Source organism: Bolinopsis microptera, chromosome 1 (genome assembly GCF_026151205.1).
Source record: "Bolinopsis microptera isolate Bmic1 chromosome 1, MBARI_Bmic_1.0, whole genome shotgun sequence".
Taxonomy (NCBI): domain Eukaryota; kingdom Metazoa; phylum Ctenophora; class Tentaculata; order Lobata; family Bolinopsidae; genus Bolinopsis; species Bolinopsis microptera.
In genome coordinates this window covers 10293014-10318614 of record NC_087072.1, presented here as the reverse complement: position 1 = coordinate 10318614, position 25601 = coordinate 10293014, and the positions used below count along the sequence as shown (strand labels likewise).

The 25601-nt window shown below is 38.2% G+C and overlaps 4 protein-coding genes across 6 annotated transcripts in view; 3 read left to right on the top strand and 1 right to left on the bottom strand.

Moving 5' to 3' along the window:
* The window catches only part of LOC134812323 (uncharacterized), a 44597-nt gene extending 38527 nt beyond the window's left edge, over window positions 1–6070 (top strand). The window contains exons 2-4 of the mRNA XM_063819706.1: window positions 3059–3108; window positions 4798–4946; window positions 5119–6070. Of these exons, the coding sequence (XP_063675776.1) occupies window positions 3066–3108; window positions 4798–4946; window positions 5119–5283 (357 nt within the window). The 5' untranslated portion in view covers window positions 3059–3065 and the 3' untranslated portion in view covers window positions 5284–6070. The remainder of the gene's footprint in view (window positions 1–3058; window positions 3109–4797; window positions 4947–5118) is intronic.
* The window catches only part of LOC134812265 (uncharacterized), a 72781-nt gene that overhangs the window by 22080 nt on the left and 25100 nt on the right, over window positions 1–25601 (bottom strand). The window lies entirely within an intron of this gene.
* The window catches only part of LOC134812237 (leucine-rich repeat serine/threonine-protein kinase 2-like), a 50175-nt gene continuing 35714 nt past the window's right edge, over window positions 11141–25601 (top strand). The window contains exons 1-3 of one of the 2 annotated variants that reach the window (XM_063819507.1): window positions 11141–11236; window positions 11384–11441; window positions 11643–11686. In XM_063819507.1, coding sequence (XP_063675577.1) covers window positions 11174–11236; window positions 11384–11441; window positions 11643–11686 — 165 coding nt within the window. In that variant the 5' untranslated portion in view covers window positions 11141–11173. The remainder of the gene's footprint in view (window positions 11237–11383; window positions 11442–11642; window positions 11687–25601) is intronic. The other variant, XM_063819516.1, reaches the window with a different exon arrangement.
* LOC134812285 (uncharacterized) overlaps window positions 14332–25601 on the top strand; it is a 59171-nt gene continuing 47901 nt past the window's right edge. For both annotated transcript variants that reach the window (XM_063819661.1, XM_063819669.1), the window contains exon 1: window positions 14332–14335. The gene's annotated coding sequence lies outside the window, so the exon portion shown is untranslated. The remainder of the gene's footprint in view (window positions 14336–25601) is intronic.

The window sequence follows — 25601 nt, the reverse complement described above, 5'->3', positions numbered from 1 at the left end:
GGGGGGGGGGGGTGTCAAATTGTCGTTTGATTATTATTATTAAATCTAAAATAGCTAATAATTTAATTAATTATTAACAGGCCCCTTAAGGCCACAGGGGGGGGGGGGTTGGGTCCGAGGTCGAAAAAACGTTTTTTGGCAGACCACGTACTATCTGACGCTTGCACACCACCCTTAGCCCCCCTGAGCGCCTAGTTTGTCGTAAAATTGAGGTTAAATATTGCCTTTTTAATCAGTTAACCTCTCAAATAACCAGTTCTTAACATTTTGTTGCTCTCATCACAAGTAAAACTTATCAATGGGTATCAATTGGCCATCCAATGTGAACAGAACTATTATATGTCCTTTATTTGTTGGAAAATTGGGGTTAACATATTTTCTCAGAATCAGTCTTTTGACTCTCCTGAACAATTTATTTACCACCTCAAAAACCTATCTTCTCCTAGAGCTTTTATCCATTTTACCTCAAATTTGGAATTTGTGTTCCTGACATAAATTTAAAAGTTTGTTATGCAACGATTGTTGTAATTTTGCTCCTAACTCTTTTTATGAGGTTAACCATTTTAAATTTTGTAAATTTTGTAACCCGCACTCATGGTTAACCTCATATCTCAGCTTTGGAGCAAGATATCATAATCGTTACATAACAAAAACTCAAAACACCTTGAAGAACATTGTTGCCAAGTTACTAGGTTCTAAGTCATAAACTGAAAAAGAAGATAGATTTTGAACACAATTTCATTTAAAGTTTTCATTTACAATAGAATTACAGGTAAACCTCAAAATTCAGCGATATCTTCAAATAGGAAACTTTTTTTCCGGTAAGGACAAAGGCATTTGAAAATTTAGATCGAGCTCTACAACATATCTCAAAATTGACCTCGGACCCCCCCCCCCCCTGTGGGCAATAACATACGCTTGATAAATTATATAAACAAATTCAAGTCTATTTTTCCGATTTTGCTAATTGTCTCTTTAGATCTGTTTTGGTCTTTCGTGGGAGTTCCCACATCTGCTGGTTGAGAATGCTCAACATAACATACATGATGCTTGACTGCTTTATTGACAATTTTGAAAAACTTAACTGCAGTACTAGCAAAACTGTGCATTTTGCTCTAGAAACACATTTAATCACAAGAAATACACATTATTAATTATTATTATACCCCGAAATACAATTTTTAATAGTCTATTTTGTCTGTCTATACGATCTTGGAATCGTCTCAAAATGGTGCTTGAAATGGTTGTTGAAGTTCCTGTGAAGAAATTTGGGCTTGACAACACAAAACCCTACTTAAGGTCCTACAGATATTAGGGATTGGGATCATGATAACCTAACTTTACCAATTGGATGCCTAATTAATCCATATTTAGAAACGGCTACTCCACCCATGCCAAACCAAGGCAATTTGATGTGTGATAATCACAAATTGTGTGCTGTTTGTACAGCTCAGATTTTAAATATAATATAACGAAGAGAGATGGCCATGGGTGGATCAAAAGTCAGCGAAGAACTAAAAGCTGGGCTCACTTCCAATACAAGATTTGCTTTATAGAATTAGGTCAGTAGTATTTAACTAACAGTGGCCAATGACTATTGATTAAGTAAGATTTAATTTGAATGACATTTCACATTATATTGTGAACTAATTAAATCAGGACTATCCCAAATTGACTGATGCAGGTGAGTAAGTAGGTATTGAATCACCATTTTAATATCGTTTTTCAGCTCAATCCAGCCAGCTAATTGCAGACTGGCTGTAAACTGTAGACTAAAGAGGGTGAAAGAAGTTCAAACTTACCCGGCAACTTGTTTGGGTATACTCTGAGCATTATTCTGTTTTTTTTGCATGATATGTTTACATACCATCTGGAACATGACATAATAAGTTTGAATAGTTAATAGTTATCTATGTTATTACCTAATTTGTGAAATGATTATAGAAGATGATTGAATGAAATAGTAACATAATTAGCAAGTGTTTAATGTTTATGAATATTAAGTTTGTTAAACTAAGTTTGCAACAGTTAAATTTAGCGTTTGAATAGTATGTGTGTATTACTATGCCACTTTAGTATATTGTCTCCAGGAATATCTGTAATGCGATTCTTTTTACCCATGCTTCCAATGTGTATTACATTACTTATAGTGCTGATGTGCAAATTACTGTACGTGATAATGTAGATGGAATCATATTATCACGTACGCATTACGCAAACGGATTATCGATAAATTATCATGCTATTATTTAGATACATTATGCCAAACCAAAGCAGTATAATTGAATATACTTAACATTAGTGATTAATCCATGAGCTCATGAGTGGGTGTGCTCGTTCGCATGTAATTTACAAATAAATAAATTAATAAAACGGTAAGAGTTATAGGGCTGGCTTTTTCGGTATAGTGCTGACAAAACTCTGAGGAAGCAAAATAGGTGGTTTTAACTTATCCTCAGTAATATACACGGTAATTTATCACAGCAGCAGCTCTATCTGAAATATATAATAAGAGGTGAGAGGTCTAATTTGACCACGACACTTAGCTGCGGAGACAGAGAGAAATTTTCTCTCGGCCCTCTCTCTCCCTAACTGCTTAACAATGTGCTTGCTACTTTACTGTCAGATGAGCAGAGGTTTAGGTTGCTATACTTGGAAATCATGTTAATTAAGGTTTGACTGTAGTTCCTTAATGTTTTATAATCTTGTTTTATAACGTTGTTTTATCTTGATCGCCTGAACATTTGGTTGCAGTCTGATTCTGATTTCGAATGAGTGGGTTCATACTTTTGCACCTTTTTAACTACGACAATTACACTAGTAATAGACACATTTTAGAATATTGAATGTTTCTGTATAGTTTTTGTTATTCTGCAGCTATAGCAAATTGAACGATTATTCATCCACAGGTACTAAAAAACAGATTATTTAACTTTTATTTACTTTTGATAGTGGAGCTATCGAGTTACTGAATTTTCGATTTATTGTATTGTTACCGAAATTACCGGAAATTATCATGTAACTGCAGTTTTCCTTTTGTCTAACGATATACACCCTTAGCAAGAATGGTTAACGATCAGGAACTGAAGGCTGGACATGGTCCCGCAAGTAAGTATAATTATCAGAACACTCGTTACTGTACTTGTTATTTACTATGTACAGTATGTTAAGCTATCATAAACCATCGAATGATCAATAAGTACACAGCTCTCAGTATTAGTACAGTATTATGTGAACGATCCCTGGCCCTAACTGCTGAAAATGTTCCTATATCACTATATGTCCCCAGGGACCCCGGACCTTTACAAAACTACCGGGCCTGGAGAAGTTGTTAAACATGATATTATCAGTGTAGAGCGCGAGACATCACTCGGTCACATCACTCGGTCGCGATGTCATAGTTTGTGTGGAATATTGTAGGAGTGTACGGTACATCGTGTGGCACGTGACTTTGTAAACAATCGTCACGTGGTTACCACGTGACCTTCTGTACAGTTGATAAACGAGAACTGTGCACGAGGGCGGAAGACACAAGGGCGGTACTTTCCTAAAAGGGTTATATAAATGTCTTGACATTATTGAGAACATTAAAATCCCGTGTAATCCTATGTTTAGCCAGTAAAGTCTTATCAGATGTAATTAAAATGTCGAATATGGTGGCAAAATATGCGGTCCGACACGTATGCAGTGTTCTTTATCTAAAAATGCATAGAGACATAGTTAGAGTACATATTTTGTTAGACATTTTCTCAGAACGGTTAGTCTATCAACACTTGAGTCTGATCTTACTTACAGTGTCTCTTTAGAGAAATAATGTACAAAAAGATTATTTCTATAAAGATTTTTGGAAACGGACAAAGATAAAAAGTGAATAGTCTTATTAATATCCCTACAATTTTAAAGGAGATTAATCAAATTATATCACATGTACGATATATCAGTCCCTTGTAGAATGTAGTTTGCTTCTTAAACTAATATTACTGATTACTCTCGGTGATATTATTATTATAATCAGAGCCCGACTTTGCGAGGGTCCTAATATTGCAATAATAATTATCATTATCAAACGACTGTACGAATCATCACACGACAGTGTAATGTTATGAATGTACAGTATGCACACTATATTACACCTGCACACTGCAGGACACACGACAATACAGTTTAAGTGTAGAAACTCAAGTCTGTGATCGCACAGCTATAAACTTAACTGCTGGTGTTTAATAAATCATACAGAACGTAATATGTATATTGAGTTCGAGTAGCAATGTAGAATTATAGCAAATATAAAACAAAATGGACAACATTGATGGAAACAAGAAATGTGTCACAACAAACACCTCCCCGCTTTTAGCCACCTTTATTGTTATCTGAGTTCTAAAACCAGGCTACGTGTTGATATATAATATTGACCTGCAAAATTATTCTAGGATTTTCGTTAAGTTAAGGACACCTGGAGACAGGTCGCTAAATTCAGAGCAGAAATTTAAGTTAGATCAGCCGAATATTTTGATCTAATACAACACATTTGAAGTGTTTAACTATACATTTTGCCAAGATCAAGAGTATCACATAACATTAGTGTGACGATACAGTATCAAGTGTAATTACATATCACGTATCTCATAACATTAGTGAGACGATACAGTATCAAGTGTAATTACATATCACGTATCACATAACATTAGTGTGACGATACAGTATCAAGTGTAATTACATATCACGTATCTCATAACATTAGTGTGACGATACAGTATCAAGTGTAATTACATATCACGTATCTCCTCTCTACTACAGGCAAAGTAGGAGGAGCAAGAAGGACAAGGAACAGAAGCAGGAGCGAGCAGGTTGGAGGAATGGCTGGAGCCGAGGAGCCCACTGCTGAGGAGACAGCCCCTGTAACAGGGGAGGACGGAGAGGTGGTAGCCACTGGAGAGGAATCTACGGTTAGTAATAATCACTGTCACGTGTATTGGAATTTCAGTGGTGTTTCGTATAAGTTTCTAGGTCTCTGATGATTAAAATATCTCGATAATCTTTTCAAAACACTTATTTATTCTACAGTAAACAAGTTGTTTGATAAGTATAAAATGTTTGTAGTCATGTAAAACACTTCAGGAAGTGCAAGCTGCTGACCCAGAGGTAGTAGCTCCGTACAAGGAGAACAGCCCTGCTGCAGTAAAGTCATTCCACGACAAACCCCTACCCTCCAAGAACATACAGGTCACCAAGAACCCACAAGCAACCGCAAACAACATGAACATTCAACAACCCAGGAAATAGACTGGAAGAACTGGTTTACAGTTTATATTTCATGAAAAACTTATAAAATTTATGTGTAATATGGATTGGGATGTAGCATTTACAGTTGGGATCGCTTATTTAGCTATGATAATTTTGGCCTGATGCTCATGAACATTGAACAGTATAGCCTATATAGCTATATTTATTACCCCTATTTTCCCCTTACGGCTACAGGATGGCCCAAAATTAACGAATGGTTTGTGTTTATTTTGGGGCATCCTGTAAGATTTATAATTATTTCGATACGATTTTTGAGCAAGAGTCATAGATTCATCAGCTATAAAATGAATTTAAAGTTTAAGTACGTGTTTTTTGAATTCTGCAAATCTACAATTAATACTACCTTCCATACAGCTTCACAAATATTACCTAATTTTTAAACTCCACTTAATGGAGGATTGAGTCAGAATTAAATATTTTTTAAGCAACATTTTTAATTGTATTATTTAGATCATATTGATTACTTAATGTTCGTAATTTATCAACTACCACATAATATCATCCATTCTATATACGGTCCGCATATCGGAGCAATGGTGATGATTTCATGATTTTGTTCGTGAAAGTGATGACAATGATTGAAATTTGAGACAGCACTAGAACCAGTCTAAGCTAGCCCTCGACATCAAACATTGGTCATAAGAATCGTGGCTTCATAGAGGTTTTGGTGATTAATTTAATATTGGATCCAATATATTATTTTTTGATGATAAGAGATGATCATAGATGTTTAAACCCAACTTAGTATAATTTATTAGTTTTAAAATTGTGTTTTAATGTCTTTCGTCCGCGTCATTCAGATTGCAGATATTCCCATAATGCCTAATTATAATATAGCATTCCTCTAAATTCCAGGGGACCAGGATATTACCTGACAAATAGTATGCTGAATTAGTAAATAAATCGTACATATTTATGCCAATAATATTGAACAAGAGCTATCCAATACTATAAATCACGAACAACTCTCAACAACTGACAAGCACACGCAACGTAACCGCCATGATGCTTAATTTAGTATTAACTCTTGAGTCTTGTGGAGAACAATCGTGTCTTTCTAATGAACGATTATTGTATAAATTTAATGTAAGGGTTTAAGGTTAGTTTTTTTACAGCCGCCATTTTATTTCAACTCAGTATCCCAACACATGGTTCTCCTCATGTTTGCCCAGTCAGTATTACGTGGCCTCACGAATCATGTTGCTAGTTTTCACCTTTTATTTGTAGACAAAGTAACGCGCACGTATATATTTTAATGCCGGCGCGCGGCGCGCACTTCCGATCTAATTTAATTCATAATTTATGATTTAACTTTAATAATTTTTAAGCTTACATTTAATTAAATAAACGGGCGATTAATTCGTATTAAATAATGATAATAATACATTGAAGATTTCCTTCTTATGACTAATACGTTATATTCCTGAATCCGAGTAACATTTAACTTATTTGAAATCTGTGCAATTAATTATTACATGACTGGCGTCGCGCGCAGCAAAACATACATCATACATGTTATATCATACATACTATATGCCGGCCCATGATTTTCCGGATCGCTTACCAGTGGAAATCTAGTCAATTCAAATATCTGCTTGCTTGGTACTCATGGTCGATACAATCACAGCCCAACCAACTTCTTGATCAGACTGATTCACCTACATGTGCATACGCCATCTGGGAGCCGTCAGTTGAGCTTGCTCTCTGACTCGTGGGTTAAAAACATCGTGTACAGTACTTCGTGTTGTAAAGCCTGGCCAATTGGTACCAGCTACCAGATCTGCCATGTCCATCATAACTGGAATACCTAATCCTCCATTTTTTGGTGGTAGAGCCATTATGTTCCTTAGTTTGTAGTTCATCAGTGCAGCTAAACAGTCTGTTGATGATAGCTGGGATAAATTCATCACGTGTAACTTGTTCCAGAGGAGTAAGCCTATCTGCAACTCCTGGGGTAGTTCTGCATACATAAGCCCATACACATATGCACTGTATGCTATTTGAGGTTCTCTTGATGCTATATCACTTAACTGTTTAGATCACGACGCTATTCTTGAAATTTTTACTCGATGAAAGCGGAAAGCCTCTTTTCCTTGATCTGTTCCGATGAAGCTGCCCAGATAAGGGTATAATAAGTCTAGTTCTTATACTAAACGGTCAATGCTCCAGCCATTAGTATATAATATGTACGTGGATTTACCAAGGCCTGCAATAAACGGAGAGTCCCTTTAGGAAGACCAGTGCTTGGCGGCAATTCCCTCTCTGAAATTGGAGAAGGGGTGTAGACGAGTTACGGGGGAATATCTCATTGGTGTCATCAACGGCCCAATAGGAGTGTATCCAGACCGTCATCCCATAGGCGGCTTGTGAGACCTGGCTAGCGGTCTACTTGGGCGTCCGGTCGACGGACTCAGTTGGTTTAGGGTGTGGACCCCCTACCGCCGGAGGTTGATCGCCGATATTTTCCACAAATCACACGCAGCAGACTGAAAACGGAATTGGAAGAAATGTTGACTCTGTCCAGTACAACCAAAGGACCCGTACAGAACGATTGACAGTTGACACTACACGTGCAGTGAACGTGAGAACTGAGACGAGCACAGTCTAAGATCAAGGTCATATGAAAATGATTTGGTTGGGTGTCCAGGACCCTAAGAATCATCAATTTATACTGCGAGACGCGCGGTGATATGCTTTGTAGTGTTTACAATTAACTTTGTGTCAAATCTTGATCTGCAAGGTGTGCAAAGCAGTTTTGGAAGCCTTCTAATCTAAATTCGTTAGGAGCGGTCACGCGCGTGTGAACTCAAACGTTTGCGGGGTAAGATTGCAGATTTCAAACATAATTTGTCCCAATATAATTGCGTGGCTTATAGGTAAAATTAAAAACTAATATTTATATTTGTGCGCGTAGTAAAGCAACAAAATTTATTTTTTTCGAGCATCAGGTAATTATTTCAGGGCGTCCTCCTGCAAGTATCCAGAATTTAAGATAGATGAGGCACATGTTGCAGCATTCCAATCTAGCATGAATTCTGAATCCCTTTGCTGTTTTGGCAAAATTGTAGAAGGTCTTAAGTCCTGAGAGAAAAAGTGGTCACTATATCCTGATATCATCCAGCTAATGAGGGTCATGCTGTTGTTGCCAGCAAGGAGCGTTCCTTTTCACTAATGAAAAGGATTAAAATTTTGCTCATGTCAACCATTTCAGTCAATATCCTATCTATATTGGCTTACCACAATGACATTGTAGATGAAATCAGTTTGGAGGACATCAAAAACGATTACATCAGTCTCTATGTGTCCAGAAAGCTGTACTTTGGAAAATTCTAAATTAATTGTTTGTCATTGTTTACAGTTTTCAAATTTTTTCATCTTGTTTTCTTTCATTAAAAATTAACAAAATTACACTAAAAACCATACAAATTTTCTGGGGCTTTGCCCTAGACTCCCATTGGTGCTGCGCAACCGGAACCGGCTTGGGGGCTCCTAAGTTAATATTTACTGACCTTTGAAACGTTCTTGATTGGAAATCAAGTGACTGATCAACTAAACTGCCTTATATTGTATTATTTGATTGTCCTGGGGCTAAATGATGGTTACCTTTCATGTCATTTTAGATATTAATTTTAATTATGGACCAAGGTTTGGTCATCTGTTAGTAATTTTTCTTATCCCATCAACATTCAACACAACATTTCTGCAGAAAGCTATGGACGAATTGGCAACCAATTTTGGAGGTTTTGATGAAGATTCCTTGTTTATATCGCAAGCAAAAGCAGCATTGGAGGATGGGCAGATTGATGCTGCTTGTAGTTACTTTGTTAAGGTTGTCAGAGAGAGTGAAAACGATGCCAATGTTGATTACTGTCACTCCAAAATTGCTGAGTGTCACTATAGAAGAGATCGTTGGAGAGATTGTATGGAAAGTGCCAAAGCATCTTTGGGACTTCCTGACAGTCAAGTTTTATTTGCACTTTCCCTTTTTCATAAAAACGATCCTCACTCGGCGATTGGAATTATAGATGATCTACAGGATCCAGACAGTTTGTGTGACTATGTCAAGCAACAATTGGAACTCTTGCTTCCTGAGATAAAAGAGGATGTTGCAGCAACATCACCTAGAATCCCTATCCAAATTGAGGAAAAAATGAAGGAATTAAAAGTTCAAGGCAACCACAAGTTCAAATCTAAAGACTTCAGTGCAGCAGCAAAGTTTTATAGAAGAGGTATTGAAGTACTGACAGATTGGCATGAAAAGATTAGAGAAAAAGTGATGTACATTTCGAATGAAGAGGTTATGGAGCAGTACTACAAATCGTATGGTGTCCTTCTCAGTAACCTTCTAAACTGTGAGATGAATCAAAACAAGTTAAACACATGTAGAGATTTGTGTAATAAACTTACTGAGGTGCAAAGTAATTGGAAGAAATCATATTATTGGTCTGCTATGTGTCACCTTGCATGTTTCGAGTTTGCAGAGGCTAAACACCACTTCAGCTTGTGTTTGTCCTGCCCTGGATCTGAAAATGACAACATCAGTGAGAAGATTAAATTTGTTAAATTTTCTGAAGATCATCAATCTATATTTAAGACAGTACCAATTGTGCTGTGGCAACAAATTTTTGAGGCACATAGTAAGAACACATGTTGGCTTGCAGGGAACCTCTTTGCAATGTCTATTACTAAAATTTACAACGACAATAGTACTTATTGGCATATGACCACTTCTGCTTTGATTGACAATAATGGACAAATAACTAACTTCATGGCTCCTAAATATGAAGCCAGTGAAAAAGATCGAAACTTGATTAATGAAATGAAAAGAAATGAAAAGAAGAAACTCTATATCCATCTCACACAATTAAAAGCTGATGGATCCCAAGAGATTGGTTTCACTGACACAGAAGATTTGTCCTCAACTGCTAAACTATCCTTGGCTGTTTTAGAGGCAGATATCAACTCTAAAGGATTGTTTAATGCATTTGTTAAAAACTATTTAAAGTGATTTAATTGACATTTATCAGAAGATATGTATGTATTATGTAAGTTCTAATTTTTGAATATAAAATATATAAAAAATATCATCAAAATAAGAACCCTATTTTTGATGAAATTTGTATTTCTTATTTTAGAGTAGTATAGTACTAGAAGTCTTGTAAGTCTTGGACTAGAACCAATAATAAATCTTGAACTTTTTGTGTCAGTTCTAACCGTGTCGTTTTGTTATAAGCTTGGTCTAAAAATGTGGAGGTTTTAACATTATTATATATATGTTTCGTGATCTAGGTATTTATTTTTATATTATATAGATTTATGTAAAGTTTTGCTAAGTTCTGTTTGCATATCTGGAGTTCTATGTGTCACTATTATTGGTTCCTTTGATTTCATGCTATTTATTTGAATATTATTTGATTTCCTGAGTTTTATTTTTGAAATTATAAGTTGACAAAAAGTATCGCATAAATGCTTTATTGACTCAATAGTCCAAACCTGACAACCTTAAACATCTTATTAACTGCATTAATGCAAGCAAAACTGCCTATCTGGGCAGTTTAAACAGGTTCAGTCGATGGCTTTTCAGTTGTTGGAGCACGTATTTCACATAAAGTGACAAGTTTCATGACAGTAGAAAAGCTGGATAGTCCAAATTGCACTACTGTTCGAATGTAAAGCTCTATTCGAGATAATCTTATGTAGTATAATGCACACAGCTGTCAGCTGCTGTTTTTAATTTCATTATTAAATCTTAAAAGTGTTATATCAACTGTCTAACAAAATGTTATTTCAACAAACTGCTAGAATTGTAATTGCTATTATGTCAAATCTAACAACCAGTTATGTGGTTTAGCTTCGTGTTCGAGCATGAATGACTTTTTCCTGGGCCCGAAGCGTATCTGAGTTACAGAACATATGTCGAAATGGAACCAGAGTAAGTTAATTAACTATTTATTAAATCATAACTAATGACATAGTTTCCTATTGTCCGTCACAGTTCCATATCTTCAAGCTCATACCAGCACCACATTCAATCGTGTGTACTGTGTACGCCACATGTAATAACTGTTATTAATTTCAGGATGAAGCTCTTCACATACTACTGAATAAACCGGATTCATTTCAACAGTCATTCAAGGGTGAGTTGTCAGTTGTCATGTACCAGGTGTGCAGTGTTTATCATTATATTGTGTGAGAAACATTTTTCATGTTCTCCTTAGCTGTAGTCTTTTTCCAAGTGCGACTGTTTTTAATATCAAGCATTGCGAATACATTGCGCTAAACTGGTTTTAATGAAAGACTTTGGGATACTCTGATTTATGAAAAAAATTTGTTTTCAGGGCATCAGTTAATTCATGAAGCTGCAGAGTACAACAATGTCGAGGTTTGTATTCCTTTATCGTTCAGTATCATTTGAGCATGGAGTTAAAGCAGTTATAAACACCTCCGGGTTAGAATAATCAGCCGGGCGGGCGTGTTGCGGGAAAAATTGAAATATAATCCCTGCGCATGCCGAAGTTATGTGTGTTATATCATCTTGTTTGTTTGTTTATAGAACCCGTCCCCAATCTAGTATCGAAAATTATCTAACTCAATTCTGAGAGTAAATACGGGTGGTACCTGCAAAGTGCAATGGTATTTATTAAGCAATTAGAAGTTCTGTAAAGCTGCAGTTACAATTGTGCTAGAATATTTGGTAATTTTGATCGATATCAAAATAGTGGTAATTGTACTCAAATTTTACGGAAACACTGGGCATGACAACCCTTCATTCAATTGCGGCGGGAATCGTGTGACAAACGTCTGCCCAGAAGTTTTATAGTGTTTTTTTCACTCTTATAATATCTAATAATTTAATTATCGGATATTTATAATTCAATATGTATTGATTCTTCTGTGGAAAATAAAAATTGTATTTTACTTAAAAATTGTATTTTACTTAATATCAAACCATGCGTGTCCTACATATTATGTACTTTCAAATTTTAAATTTATCACAAAACTTTGCACAATGTACTGGAATGTTAAAACTGAGTGATATATATTCTGTACATCCTAATAGTATAAAATGAACGATGTAATCATGCGAAATTTGAATTTATTCCCTGGTTGCTTTAGTCAGTTATTAAATGAAAAATATGTGACGTCTATTCCAAACCATTTATTGAGCGATGGTAGCCTCATAGTCGATTCCTGGGTTGCAGTATGTCTTCCTAATTTTCCAAAGCTTAGAATCTATTTTTTTTGTTTAGTTCTGTCCATTTTTCATCAAGTTAATATATGTTCATTAGTTAGTGAAGTAGGTGGTCTTCATGATACATGACGATAAATTAAAACCCCAGAAGTTTCGAGTATCGTTTTGAATCGGTAAACTTACTGAGCTTGGTGTCACTTGGCTACGAGGAAAGCTGGGATTGGCCGTAAAATTTGATAGAATTAAATGTCCTTGGACCTTGGTAACATTCATTCCTCAAAATTCAAGTCCGACAAAGGAGTAATTTATGAATCAGTATGAAACGTGGTGTGAAGATAAAGTTTTACTCTGCGTAGAAAGATGCAAGTGAGGAAGTTTAAACAAGCGGAAAATATAGCCGTACACCTCACGTTCTTTCACTGGGTGTACGGCTTTATTTTCCGCTTCCTAGCTCCCACTTTTGTGCACTGAGTTTACACTTTGTGTTTTTTTCTGCCCCATGAGTTTGTAACTTTACTATGGATTTTCAGATTAATTAACCGTATGTTTACTAATATGACATATTCTTCTGATATATCAGTTTATTAAATTTTTGACTTCTGCTAGGTGACACTCCTGTGGATGGCCCTCAAAGGCCGAAACTAGTTGAGTCTTCAGCAGATCACCCTGGAATACGTCGTATCATTTGTTTGATGACACTTAACTATCTTGTGATCCTTTACTGCTTTATTCCGGGGCGATTGTGGCTACAAAACTCGATATTGGCTTGTTTTTTCCACCTCAACGTCAGCGAAAGCTCTAACAGTTTAAACATGAAGTGTTCTATGAACTGTTTAACGACTGGATAAATATATTGGAACATTTATCTAAATGGATGTTCTTTCACCCGACAAAGTCGAACTTTAGGGTGTGTCTAAGGAGCTAAGGGAATACATCTTAAACTTGCTATTGAACCACAGATCTGAACATATTTTACCCATAGTATAGCTATTGTGTAGCAATTACACAAGCGTAACCTTTGTAAACCCCTCCCCCTAGGCTCCTAGGCTGTCTTACATAATATCTTGTGAATTATCTTTCACTGGAGTATCCCAGATCAGATCTCCTGTCTTACGACAGTAATACCCCGATTTACTGCGGTGTTTGGGTGAGAGGAAAAAGCCGCAGAAAATCGGGGGTTGCAGTAAATCGGGGTTTTGATTGTTTACATTATGTATATTAATTAAGCCCTATTTGAGCGTTCGATTGCTCAATAATCTAAAAATTGGATGCAAGTATAAGTAAATCGTAAACATTCAAATGAATTCCTCTTGATATTAGTCAGATGCCAACCGTTCTAAAAGGTCATCTCGTTAGCTTTTCGTGTTAAAAGTGATTTCTCGATGGTTATCACCTCTCTAGATGATGCTTAAAACATTTGGCCACTATTGCATTTTTGTAATAAATGCAATAGGGGCGTTTTTGGCCACACTCTTTTTTGTCGCGGTCACTCGAATTTTTGTATTTAAGCCCAGGAACGTCGTTGGGGGGGGGGGGGGGGGGGGGGGGGCAACAATGGCATAAAATGGCATAAATGGAGAATTACTCAAGGGTTTTTCCATTTTCTCCATAATAGAAAAAGTCATTTTATGCCATATAAAAACTTAAAAATGAAAAAAACCCAATTTGTTACCAAATTCTGACCTTCAAGGAAGAAATATTTTCAATACAATATTTATCTAGAATCTAAATATCATTTCGAACACCAAAAATTTTTGCCGTTTTATCGTATTTCGACCTTCAACAATTTTCCAGCTCGAACACAAGGTATAAATTTTGTTAAAATTGTAAAATAATTTGTTTTTCAAATATCATAATTTTGGTACTAAACGTTTTGCCTTTCCAAGCTAAAATCAATCCTGTAAAAATATTTCCGAGATTTAAAAGTTTTCATGTTTTCTATCCGGAACTACCCTTCGATATACGATTTTGGACTCGAGGGTTCCCTCTTGTAATATGATCCCGGAAGGCAGGCCTCCCCTTTGCAGTGCGAGCTCGGAAGCGGGAGCTCTGCCTTCAGAGGTTTTCTAAGTAAAAAATTTTCCTGGAAACCACTTTTCTCCAGTGTTCATAATTATTATGAGCCGAAAATATTTTTCGGGACCTAGCCCTCGAGAATTTTTTCCTGAAAATTAATGAAATTCCTGACTAACATCCGGCCAAGCACCTACTTAACTACTTACTATAACCGGATCCGATCGATTTTTAAATTGTATCACTATCAGAGTGAAATTGAGTGGAATTTGAATTGCAAAATAGTCGAATTGATCCTTGGCCTCTATTAGCCTGGTATTAGTCTCATGTAGCCTGGTATGAGCTCTAGTACTCTAGTAGCTTGGTATGAGCTTTGAGTAGCCTGGTATGCGAAAATAAACATGTTAGAGTGTCCAAGTAAGCTGCCACATACGTAATTCAATGATCAAAATTCATGGCATAAAATGGCATAAATGGAGAGGTTTTTCCATTTTCTCCATAGAAAAAGTCTCCATTTTATTTAACATTCAATTTTGCTAAAAACAGTCGAAATTAGTCTATAGAGAAGGTCAGATCGATTACTGGGTTGGTTTAGTTAACTACAGCTACAGGTCACTAAAATTGCCAAGATGCAGGATGATGTTAAAAATCCCAAAAAATGCAATTAAAACATACAATTTGCACAAGGTTAAAATCACATTGAATCCATTTCTTTTGTGCCAATTGTTAGTTTATAACTAGATAATCTAACTACAGGTGTAAATTTTGTTGACTGAGTTACTGTTTTGCTGTAAGTTCTGGGTATTCAAAAAAAGTCCCCAAAATGTCACAAAAAGTAAATTGACTAAATTCCACCATTTTTTTCAACAGAGAGAGAAATTCTGGTCGACACCTCTCAGAAATAGGTTATATTAGTCCCAGAAGTGGTTAAAATTAATAATTGAGCAACATTCTGAGTGCTACACAACCTGTTTTAGCTGACGTTTTAGGGGTGGTGCACGTGACATTTTAGGGGGTGATTACGGTTTTGAGGTATTTCCTTTAGTGAGTGAATGTTTTCAAGTAGCTTAATGTTTTAATAAGACAAAACAAATAGTACTAGTGACAAAAGATAAATCAGGCCTCCTGTACATTTTGTAATTATCACACATATAGAAATGACATTTTAGGGGTGGTGTTTTAAAACGAACTCCATTTCAACGTCAAAAAAATTGTACCTGATTTTATTTTCAAATTTCCAAATCTTCCTGGCAGGCTAGAAAAAGGTTTAAATATTATTCCTAGACACTTCAGAACCCTGTAAATTTAGCCCTAACTCGGCAATCTGGGCCCAAAAAACATGTGACGTTTTAGGGAGGGGGGGGTTTACCCGTATAATATGGATAATATGCTTTCCGTAATGAGAGGTTAATCACGTTATTCCACTTCAGTCCTGGTTTAGTCCTTATACCACATGGTGATTGAGCACTAGTAAATCTGATTATTATGAGCCGAAAATATTTTTCGGGACCTAGCCCTCGAGAATTTGTCCTGAAAATTAATGAAATTTCTGACTTTAGTCAGAAATTTCATTAATTTTCAGGACATTAATTTTCAGAACATTCGGCCAAGCACCTACTTAACTACTTACTATAACCGGATCCGATCGATTTTTAAATTGTATCACTATCAGAGTGAAATTGAGTGGAATTTGAATTGCAAAATAGTCGAATTGATCTTGGCCTCTATTAGCCTGGTATGAGTCTCATGTAGCCTGGTATGAGCTCTAGTACTCTAGTAGCTTGGTATGAGCTTTGAGTAGCCTGGTATGCAAAAATAAACATGTTAGAGTGTCCAAGTAAGCTGCCACATACGTAATTCAATGATCAAAATTCATGGCATAAAATGGCATAAATGGAGAGGTTTTTCCATTTTCTCCATAGAAAAAGTCTCCATTTTATTTAACATTCAATTTTGCTAAAAACAGTCGAAATTAGTCTATAGAGAAGGTCAGATCGATTACTGGGTTGGTTTAGTTAACTACAGCTACAGGTCACTAAAATTGCCAAGATGCAGGATGATGTTAAAAATCCCAAAAAATGCAATTAAAACATACAATTTGCACAAGGTTAAAATCACATTGAATCCATTTCTTTTGTGCCAATTGTTAGTTTATAACTAGATAATCTAACTACAGGTGTAAATTTTGTTGACTGAGTTACTGTTTTGCTGTAAGTTCTGGGTATTCAAAAAAAGTCCCCAAAATGTCACAAAAAGTAAATTGACTAAATTCCACCATTTTTTTTCAACAGAGAGAGAAATTCTGGTCGACACCTCTCAGAAATAGGTTACATTAGTCCCAGAAGTGGTTAAAATTAATAATTGAGCAACATTCTGAGTGCTACACAACCTGTTTTAGCTGACGTTTTAGGGGTGGTGCACGTGACATTTTAGGGGGTGATTACGGTTTTGAGGTATTTCCTTTAGTGAGTGTATGTTTTCAAGTAGCTTAATGTTTTAATAAGACAAAACAAATAGTACTAGTGACAAAAGATAAATCAGGCCTCCTGTACATTTTGTAATTATCACACATATAAAAATGACATTTTAGGGGTGGTGTTTTAAAACGAACTCCATTTCAACGTCAAAAAAATTGTACCTGATTTTATTTTCAAATTTCCAAATCTTCCTGGCAGGCTAGAAAAAGGTTTAAATATTATTCCTAGACACTTCAGAACCCTGTAAATTTAGCCCTAACTCGGCAATCTGGGCCCAAAAAACATGTGACGTTTAAGGGGGGGTTTACCCGTATAATATGGATAATATGCTTTCCGTAATGAGAGGTTAATCACGTTATTCCACTTCAGTCCTGGTTTAGTCCTTACTAGCAGGAACCCGTCTAACCCTAAAGTGGTGTCAAGACTCGAGAGACTAAAATAATTATTACCTATTTAATTCGCGTTTTTGACACCACTTGAGAGTCCAAATTTTGGGCACTAAAATTATTATTCCTTGGCCAATTTTTTATTTTTTCATGCTGATTTGAAGGCCATTAAAGCATTTGACCCAGTCAAAAAAGTTTCAGTTGTATATGTTTTACGGTTTTTGCGGAAAGTCGCGTTAAAGTTGATGCCGTGGTGTCAGTAAAATGGCACGGATATATACACATATATATATCGTCTCGCTTTATCTATAGTAAGATACCACATGGTGATTTAGCACTAGTAAATTATGGGGAAAATACCGTATAATATGGATGATATGCTTTCCGTAATGAGAGATTAATCACGTTATTCCACTTTAGTCCTGGTTTACTCCTCATACCTCATGGTGATTCAGCACTAGTAAATTATGGGGAAAATACCGGTTAAGCAGTGCTTAACCGGTATTCTCTCTTGATAAGCAGGTAAGATTCCGGGAAAATTCTATTCTGAGTTCGATTATTGTGAAACCCTCTCATCATCCGATAATCTGCGTTCACGTCATTTTAGACTACAAGTTCTTCTTCCTGTGTTTTTATCGACCTTTTGTTCTTAACCTCATTACACATGGTTAGCAAGCTGTTTCCACCTCACTTTCTTCCTTTATTAGGCTTAATACCTCTTTTGTTTACTCTACAGATTGAGAGATTAATCACGTTATTCCACTTCAGTCCTGGTTTACTCCTCATACCACATGGTGATTCAGCACTAGTAAATTATGGGGAAAATACCGGTTAAGCAGTGCTTAACCGGTATTCTCTCTTGATAAGCAGGTAAGATTCCGGGAAAATTCTATTCTGAGTTCGATTATTGTGAAACCCTCTCATCATCCGATAATCTGCGTTCACGTCATTTTAGACTACAAGTTCTTCTTCCTGTGTTTTTATCGACCTTTTGTTCTTAACCTCATTACACATGGTTAGCAAGCTGTTTCCACCTCACTTTCTTCCTTTATTAGGCTTAATACCTCTTTTGTTTACTCTACAGATTGACATGTTTAGTTGTACCCTATTCAACTATTTGGATGATATTAGTTTAAGATCTTATCGCGTGACCGGCATATGTGTCACGTGAATAATATTATTTAGACGCAGAGAGACTGTCGGGGACTCTTTTCTTTGCAGCATTATGTAGTGTAAGGGTTTATATTGTAGATAATACGTATATTTTTGGTGACATATGTTGGAATGTTGAGCCAATGAGAGTTCAGCTATCCCTCTTATAGAGCCGCTTCAGATTGCTAACATTCACTGAAGCTGTAAAATGCGCCTCGTGAAATAACTGCACAAGGCACTGCTAGCACAGTACAGAACCGATAGGTCACTCTATAATGTTTATAATGTTTTTTTAGTACCATAATTCCAGTTTTCTGGTGTATGCTTCTGACCTTTTCGTATATATAATGACCATAGGATTTTTCTCCTTAGCCCTTGAACTTTGGCTATTAAGGAAGTAAACCTCGGCAAGGAAAGTAAATTAAGGAAAGTTTTTTAGGTCATTTTATTCGAATTCTAAAACCTCTTTTCATAGCTATCAATGAAGTATCTGGTAACCTGCCATTCTTATGTCTCAGTACGTCGGAGTATTCCGCCCTCTTGGAACGCTGAGTACTTACACACGGGTTCGGTTATTGGACCGCTAGATACAGGAACAAACCAATATTTCGCTGCTTGTGACACTTCATACACAATGTTGGGCGAACTCATAAACAAGGAAGATGTCAGTTTCTCCCCGGAACTCGACCAGTTTGTCACCAACAAATACAAAGCACGGTCATCCCTCAAGTCCACGCAAGGGGTCCCCTTCACAATCTGCGCCAACAATCGTGTTGACTGGCCTTTTGATCAGAATGAAAAGTTAATTGCAAAGCCGGTTTGCGGCACACGTTCCAGAAATGTGGTGATTACAAAGCATGGTGAAACGCTGCCGGACATAGGAGAAGACTATGTGGTGGAGAAGTACATTGATGATCGCTACCAGAGGATAAGTGTAGATGGCTATGTGTGTGGGGAAGAAATTGGAATCTTCATGACATACGATAACATGTACTTTTCAGATAACCCAACTAAGTTTCACTACCTTGGTTTCCCGAGTGTTTTTCACGACAATCTGAAGTTAAAAAGTCGTTTCGTAGAAGTCATCAGCGAGTTAAAGAGAAAGACAGGATGCAATAACCAAATCATCGACATAGAATTCTTTGCAGTGGAAGGAGATTTCTTGGTTATGGAAATTAACCCCAGAATATCTGCGTTCGGTCCAGCTCTTTACGAGAAACTTACTGGGGTTAATCCCTGGGTATTCATGGAGGGACTGAAAGAAGGGGTGGTCCACAAGCCAGCAGCTTCACTCTCAACTCTACCAACCGCAGTGATAAGATACAATTACATGTATCAACCAGGAGATGCTGTAGAAATTGAACACGATGAAGAAACTTTCTCTATCATTGGTGACGGAGTGAACGAGACTTTTTCACTAACATACCGGTTTTCTCCTGACTCTCAACCTACCTGCGAAATTATCGAAGAGCTTGATAGTCAATATCCGACCAACTCTTTGTTATAAACGATGTGTTTGAGCTGATAAATGCTGATAAATATTGTAGTTTAGATGATGTCTTTTTCAATATCGTGTATACTTTATGATTATTAAAATGTACATGGTTACATACGTATATTATCACATTATTGTTTAAGTTATGATTGTTAAAGTTACTGGGAGTGAAGGAGGGGCACTATTTTCAGTCGCAATAATTATGCTAATTACTTCTCTAATTATACCGTAAAATAAACCAAAGATCTTGACAGTTATGTAATGTTATGTAACAGTTATGTAACTGTTATGTAGGGGGGGGGGGCCAAGTGGATATTTGTAGATATTTGTAGAATGTCATCCACTTTTTTCGTGAATTATCCATTGACAATAATCTACAAATATCTACATTTATCTACAAAAAATGTATAGAAATTTGTGTGATTTCTTATCCATTACATGTTTTATCTATTGGATTCCAGAAAGCTTCCAGTAATCATACATGTCATTAAATACCTGAATTAGGTTCCATATTTGATGTAACCACTCATCTATAATTTCATCAAGGACAACCCCTATATGCTTGCCTATACTTCTCTCAGTGCTTTGAATCTGACTGACCGTCAAGATCCTTCACTTGTTCTGGATCTGTCCTGCTTATACTAGTATTTTTTGAGAGAAGGATATTCAGCCACAGGACTTTTTCTGAAGAGTATCCATTTTCTAGCTGAGGCTTTCTTAGACAAGGATTTTAGTCCAGAGCAGAGAGTAGAAAAGGCTTGGTACTGCAAGTCTTTTTTTGTTCTCTGGAAATCTAATATAACTGATAGTTGTCAGTTTATAACTTGGCAGACGTTTAAAGATCTGAAATGTACTTGCGATGGACTCATTCTCTATCTCCTTTTTCTGCAAAAGTAACAACATACCTACTAGGATCTGATGCTAATGAACAACTCTTTGCTTGGATTCGAACTGGTATCTTTGCTGGTCGCCGCACAAATCTCGATGCCATAACTTTAGCATACGGCTGCGAGAAAAGAAATCTTCGCTCAGAGCTCGCTCTTGCAGATGACATGACAGCCTATGCCCATTCCCGTGGACGCAGTATTTTCAGGGAAGAAGTTCCACTACCACACGAGACATGGAAGAATGATACGAAGGAGGTCCACAATTTGAGTTCAAGTGACATCAAAATAGATAGCTTGAAGAAAGCCATGGAACGAGGTACCAAGGCTGTCGTGGACGATGGTAAGAAGTTCAAGTTACCTTTCCTGCAAATATTTGAAGATGTAAACATCATCCGATTGAATGAGAGGAGGATATAAATGACCCTGCAGAGTTGACTGAGTGTGAGAATGATGAAGTGGACTGTCCCACTTGCACTGATGATACTTATAATATGTTAGAATCGGAGGAAGCAGATTCGGAGGCAGCAACTGAGGTCAGCACAACCCTCTTCGGAACGATCGACATAAGATCGGCAGAAACTCTGTTGCTGAACGGGGGAAAAACTAATTTTGGGGATTTTAGCATCAGCATTCGATCAAGAAAGCGGAGCTGAGAGAGTTCAAATGTTCATGATTTGTTCGGAGCGAACAAAAACTGTTACAGAAATAACATTTAGATGGTTCATCCTCCTTCTCATCCTTCTCAGTGTTCCTACTCATCCTCTTCCTCATCCTGACATCCTCCTCCTTATCATCCTCCTCAGACCTCCTCTTCTTCAGGAGGGGGGGGGGGGGATTTAGCATCAGCTTTCGATCAAGAAAGCGAAGCTGAGGGAGTTCAAATGTCATGATTTCCAAGGGTCGGGTTAAGTTTGTTTCGCAAAACTATACTCCAGCAAAGTTTGCATGTCCTGCAGGACGGCTCAAGATAAATTCATACTAATTTCACAAAGCAATGATCTCTTGCCCATGAGGTGATTACGAAATAGTCAACCACACTGCTCCTTCTCCTCCTTGGTCCTCTTCCTCCTCCCAAGTCTTCCACCTCCTTATCCTCCTCCTCCTCCTCCTCCTCCTCCTCCTCCTCCTCCTCCTCAGTCCTCCTACACCTCCTCCTCCTCCTCAGTCCTTCTCCTCCTCAGTCCTTCTCCTCCTCAGTCCTTCTCCTTCTCAGTCCTCCTCAACCTCCTCCTCCTCCTCTTCAATCATCCTCCTCCGCAGTCCGGAGTGAACAAAAACTGTTACGGAAATGACATTTAGATGGTTCATCCTCCTTCTCATCCTTCTCAGTGTTCCTACTCATCCTCTTCCTCATCCTGACATCCTCCTCCTTATCATCCTCCTCAGACCTCCTCTTCTTCAGGAGGGGGGGGGGGGGGGGATTTTAGCATCAGCTTTCGATCAAGAAAGCGAAGCTGAGGGAGTTCAAATGTCATGATTTCCAAGGGTCGGGTTAAGTTTGTTTCGCAAGACCTCCTCAGACCTCCTCTTCCTCAGTCCTCCTCTTCCTCCGTCCTCCTCACCCTCTTCCACCTTATCCTCAGTCCTCCTCTTCCTCAGTCCTCTTCCTCAGTCATCCTTCCCTCCTCAGTCCTCCTCAGTCATCGCATGTACATTGTACAGTTCCTTCTCAGTCCTCCGTCTCCCCATCCGCATCCTCCTCCTCAGAAAGCGGACATTTTTACAGGCCTCCTCCTCCTAAGTCTTCCTCCTCAGTCCCCCTCCTCCTAACTCTTCCTCCTCAGTCTCCCTCCTCCTAACTCTTCCTCCTCATTCTCCCTCCTCCTAACTCTTCCTCCTCAGTCTCCCTCCTCCTAACTCTTCCTCCTCGGTCCCCCTCCTCCTAACTCTTCCTCCTCATTCCCCCTTCTAACTCTTCCTCCTCAGTCCTCCTCCTAACTCTTCCTCCTCAGTCCTTCTCTTCACAGTCCTCCTCAACCTCCTTCCCTCCTCCTCAGTCCTCCTCAAACTCCTCCTCCTCAGTCATCGCATGTACAGTTCCTTCTCAGTCCTCCGTCTCCCCATCCGCATCCTCTTCCTCAGAAAGCGGACAAAAACGGACATAAACGGATACAAACGGACAAAAACTCTCACGGAAATAACATTTAGATGCTTCCTCCTCCTCCTTCTCCACTCCTCCTCCTTCCCCCATCATCCTCCTCAGTCCTCCACCTCCTCCTAAGTTCTCCTCCTCAGTCCCCTCCTCAGTCCTCCTTCTTCCCAGTCATTCTCCTTCTCCTCAGTCCTCCTCCTCCTCAGTCCTCTCCTTCTCAGTCCTACTGATCCTCCTGAGTATTTTTCCTCCTCCTCTTCCTCAGTCCTCCTCAACCTCCTCCCCCTCCACCTCACCTTCAGTCCTCTTCTTCCTCAGTCCTCCTCCTCAGTTATCCTTTTCCTCCTCAGTTCTCCTCAGTCCTCGCTTGTACAGTTTCCTCTCAGTCCTCCGTCTCCCCATCCGCAAGCGGACAAAAATGGACAAAAACGGACAAAAACTGTTACGGAAATAAAATTTAGATGCTTCCTACTCCCCTACTCTTCCTTCTCTTCCTCCTTCCCCTCATCCTCCTCCTCAGTCCTCCTTCTCCTAAGTCCTTCTCCTCAGTCCCCCTCCTGATCCTCCTAACTCTTCCTCCTCAGTCCTCCTCTTCCTAACTTCCTCCTCAGTCCACCTCCTCCTTAATCTTCCTCCTCAGTCCCCCTCCTCCTAACACTTCCTCCTCAGTCCCCCTCCTTCTGATTCTTCCTCCTCAGTCCCCCTCCTAACTCTTCCTCCCCAGTCATTCTCCTCCTCTTTTCCTCCTCAGTCCTCTCCTTTTCAGTCCTACTGATCCTCTTGAGTGTTTTTCCTCCTCAGTCCTCTTCCGTCCTCCTCTTCCTCAGTCCTCCTCAACCTCCTCCACCTCTTTCTCAGTCCTCTTTTTCCTCAGTCCTCCTCCTCCTCAGTCATCCTCTTCCTCCTCAGTCCTTATATGTACGACACATTCTCATTTCTCATTTCTGAAAACAGTATTCCTATTTTTTTTCCTAATTACATGATGGCGTTTATTCAAAGGGCATATACTAGGATATACCTCTGCCTCGGTCAAAAAAGCACCCCACGGCTTCCCTCGGCCTCGGTCTTAACTAAGATGGCACTCCTCGGCCTCGGCTATTAAGATAAAAAAGTACCCCTCGGCCTCGCCCTAAGCCGATCAGTGATCCTCATCCTCCTCAATATTCCTCCTTAGTCCTCCTCCTCCTCCCCAGTCCTCATCCTCCTCCTCCTCTTCCTTCTCAGTCCTCATCCTCTTCCTCCTTCTCCTCAGTCCTCCTCCTTAGTTCTCCTCTTCCTTCTCCTCAGTCCCCTCCTTCTCCACAGTCCTCCTAGCCTCCTCTTTCACCTCCTCCTCCTCATTCCACCTTGTGACAATTTTATTTTGCCATATTTTACAGTACCTCTTTTATCTCTCCCTAGTCAGGCGGATGGCATGGTTGGAAGTTCAGACTGACAGCACCGGTACTAGAGATCAGAACTTTAGTCCCCCCCCCCCCCCCCCCGCGCCGCCCCCCCATAATATGCAACATTAAATTAGATAGTTCCACCCTTTTAGATCATTGCTTTTCTCTATTGTATGATAGTGTTTATGGACCATAATCTCCATGTAAATACACTCAAATAAACATAGAAGAACTGTGCAAGTAGTCAGATAATATCATTAAAGCACTTAGCATATATAAAACGTGATGAAATTGAAGTTAATGCCCAGAAATTCTACTGAATTTTTGGAGATAAATGTAGATATTTGTAGAATGTCATCCACTTTTTTCGTGGATTATCCATTCTACATTAATCTACAAATATCTACAAATATCCACTTGGCCCCCCCCCCTATGTAACAGTTGTGTAACAGTTATGTAACAGTTATGCTTGCAGTCAATAAATACACCGCGGTTATTGTAATGAAAATGAAGCCTTTACATTGTGGACACCCCGTAGACACTAAACAGTCGATGGGGATTGGGACCCATTCATATCACGTAACACACATACTCTCAGTAATCCATCCGCTAAAACTAAAAAATGAAGTAATGTTATAAAATACAAATTAAGGAAATGTTAGATTACTTTAAAGCTAAATACTTGAATAAAACATGAATTATGAATCCCAATCAGTGTTAAACTAACGGTTATGTAACGGTTATGTGACGGAGAAATGTGGCAGTTATGTAACGGTAACGTGGCGGTTATGTAACGGTTATGTAACGGTAACGTGGCAGTTATGTAACGGTTATGTAACGGTAACGTGGCAGTTATGTAACGGTTATGTGACGGTAACGTGGCGGTCAGGGGTGTAGGAATGATTTTCTTCATGGGGGGCCAAATCGCGATTTTTCAGATTCTGGCCTCACAACAAATCGCGATTTTTCAGTCCTCCGCGTCAAATTGCGCATTTTTCTTTAAATCTGAGGACCAAATTCGCGTATTTTCCTTCAAATCTGTGCGCCAAATATCACGTTTTCTATAATTACTATTAGTATATGAAACCAATCAGTATCACATCCACAACCTTCCGAATGTAGGTACGGAGTTCAAAAAACCGAAAAATATATTTTCGGCTCAGAATGATGAGGGTAGCATGAACAATGAAACATGAACAAAAGTAATTTCCAGAAAAA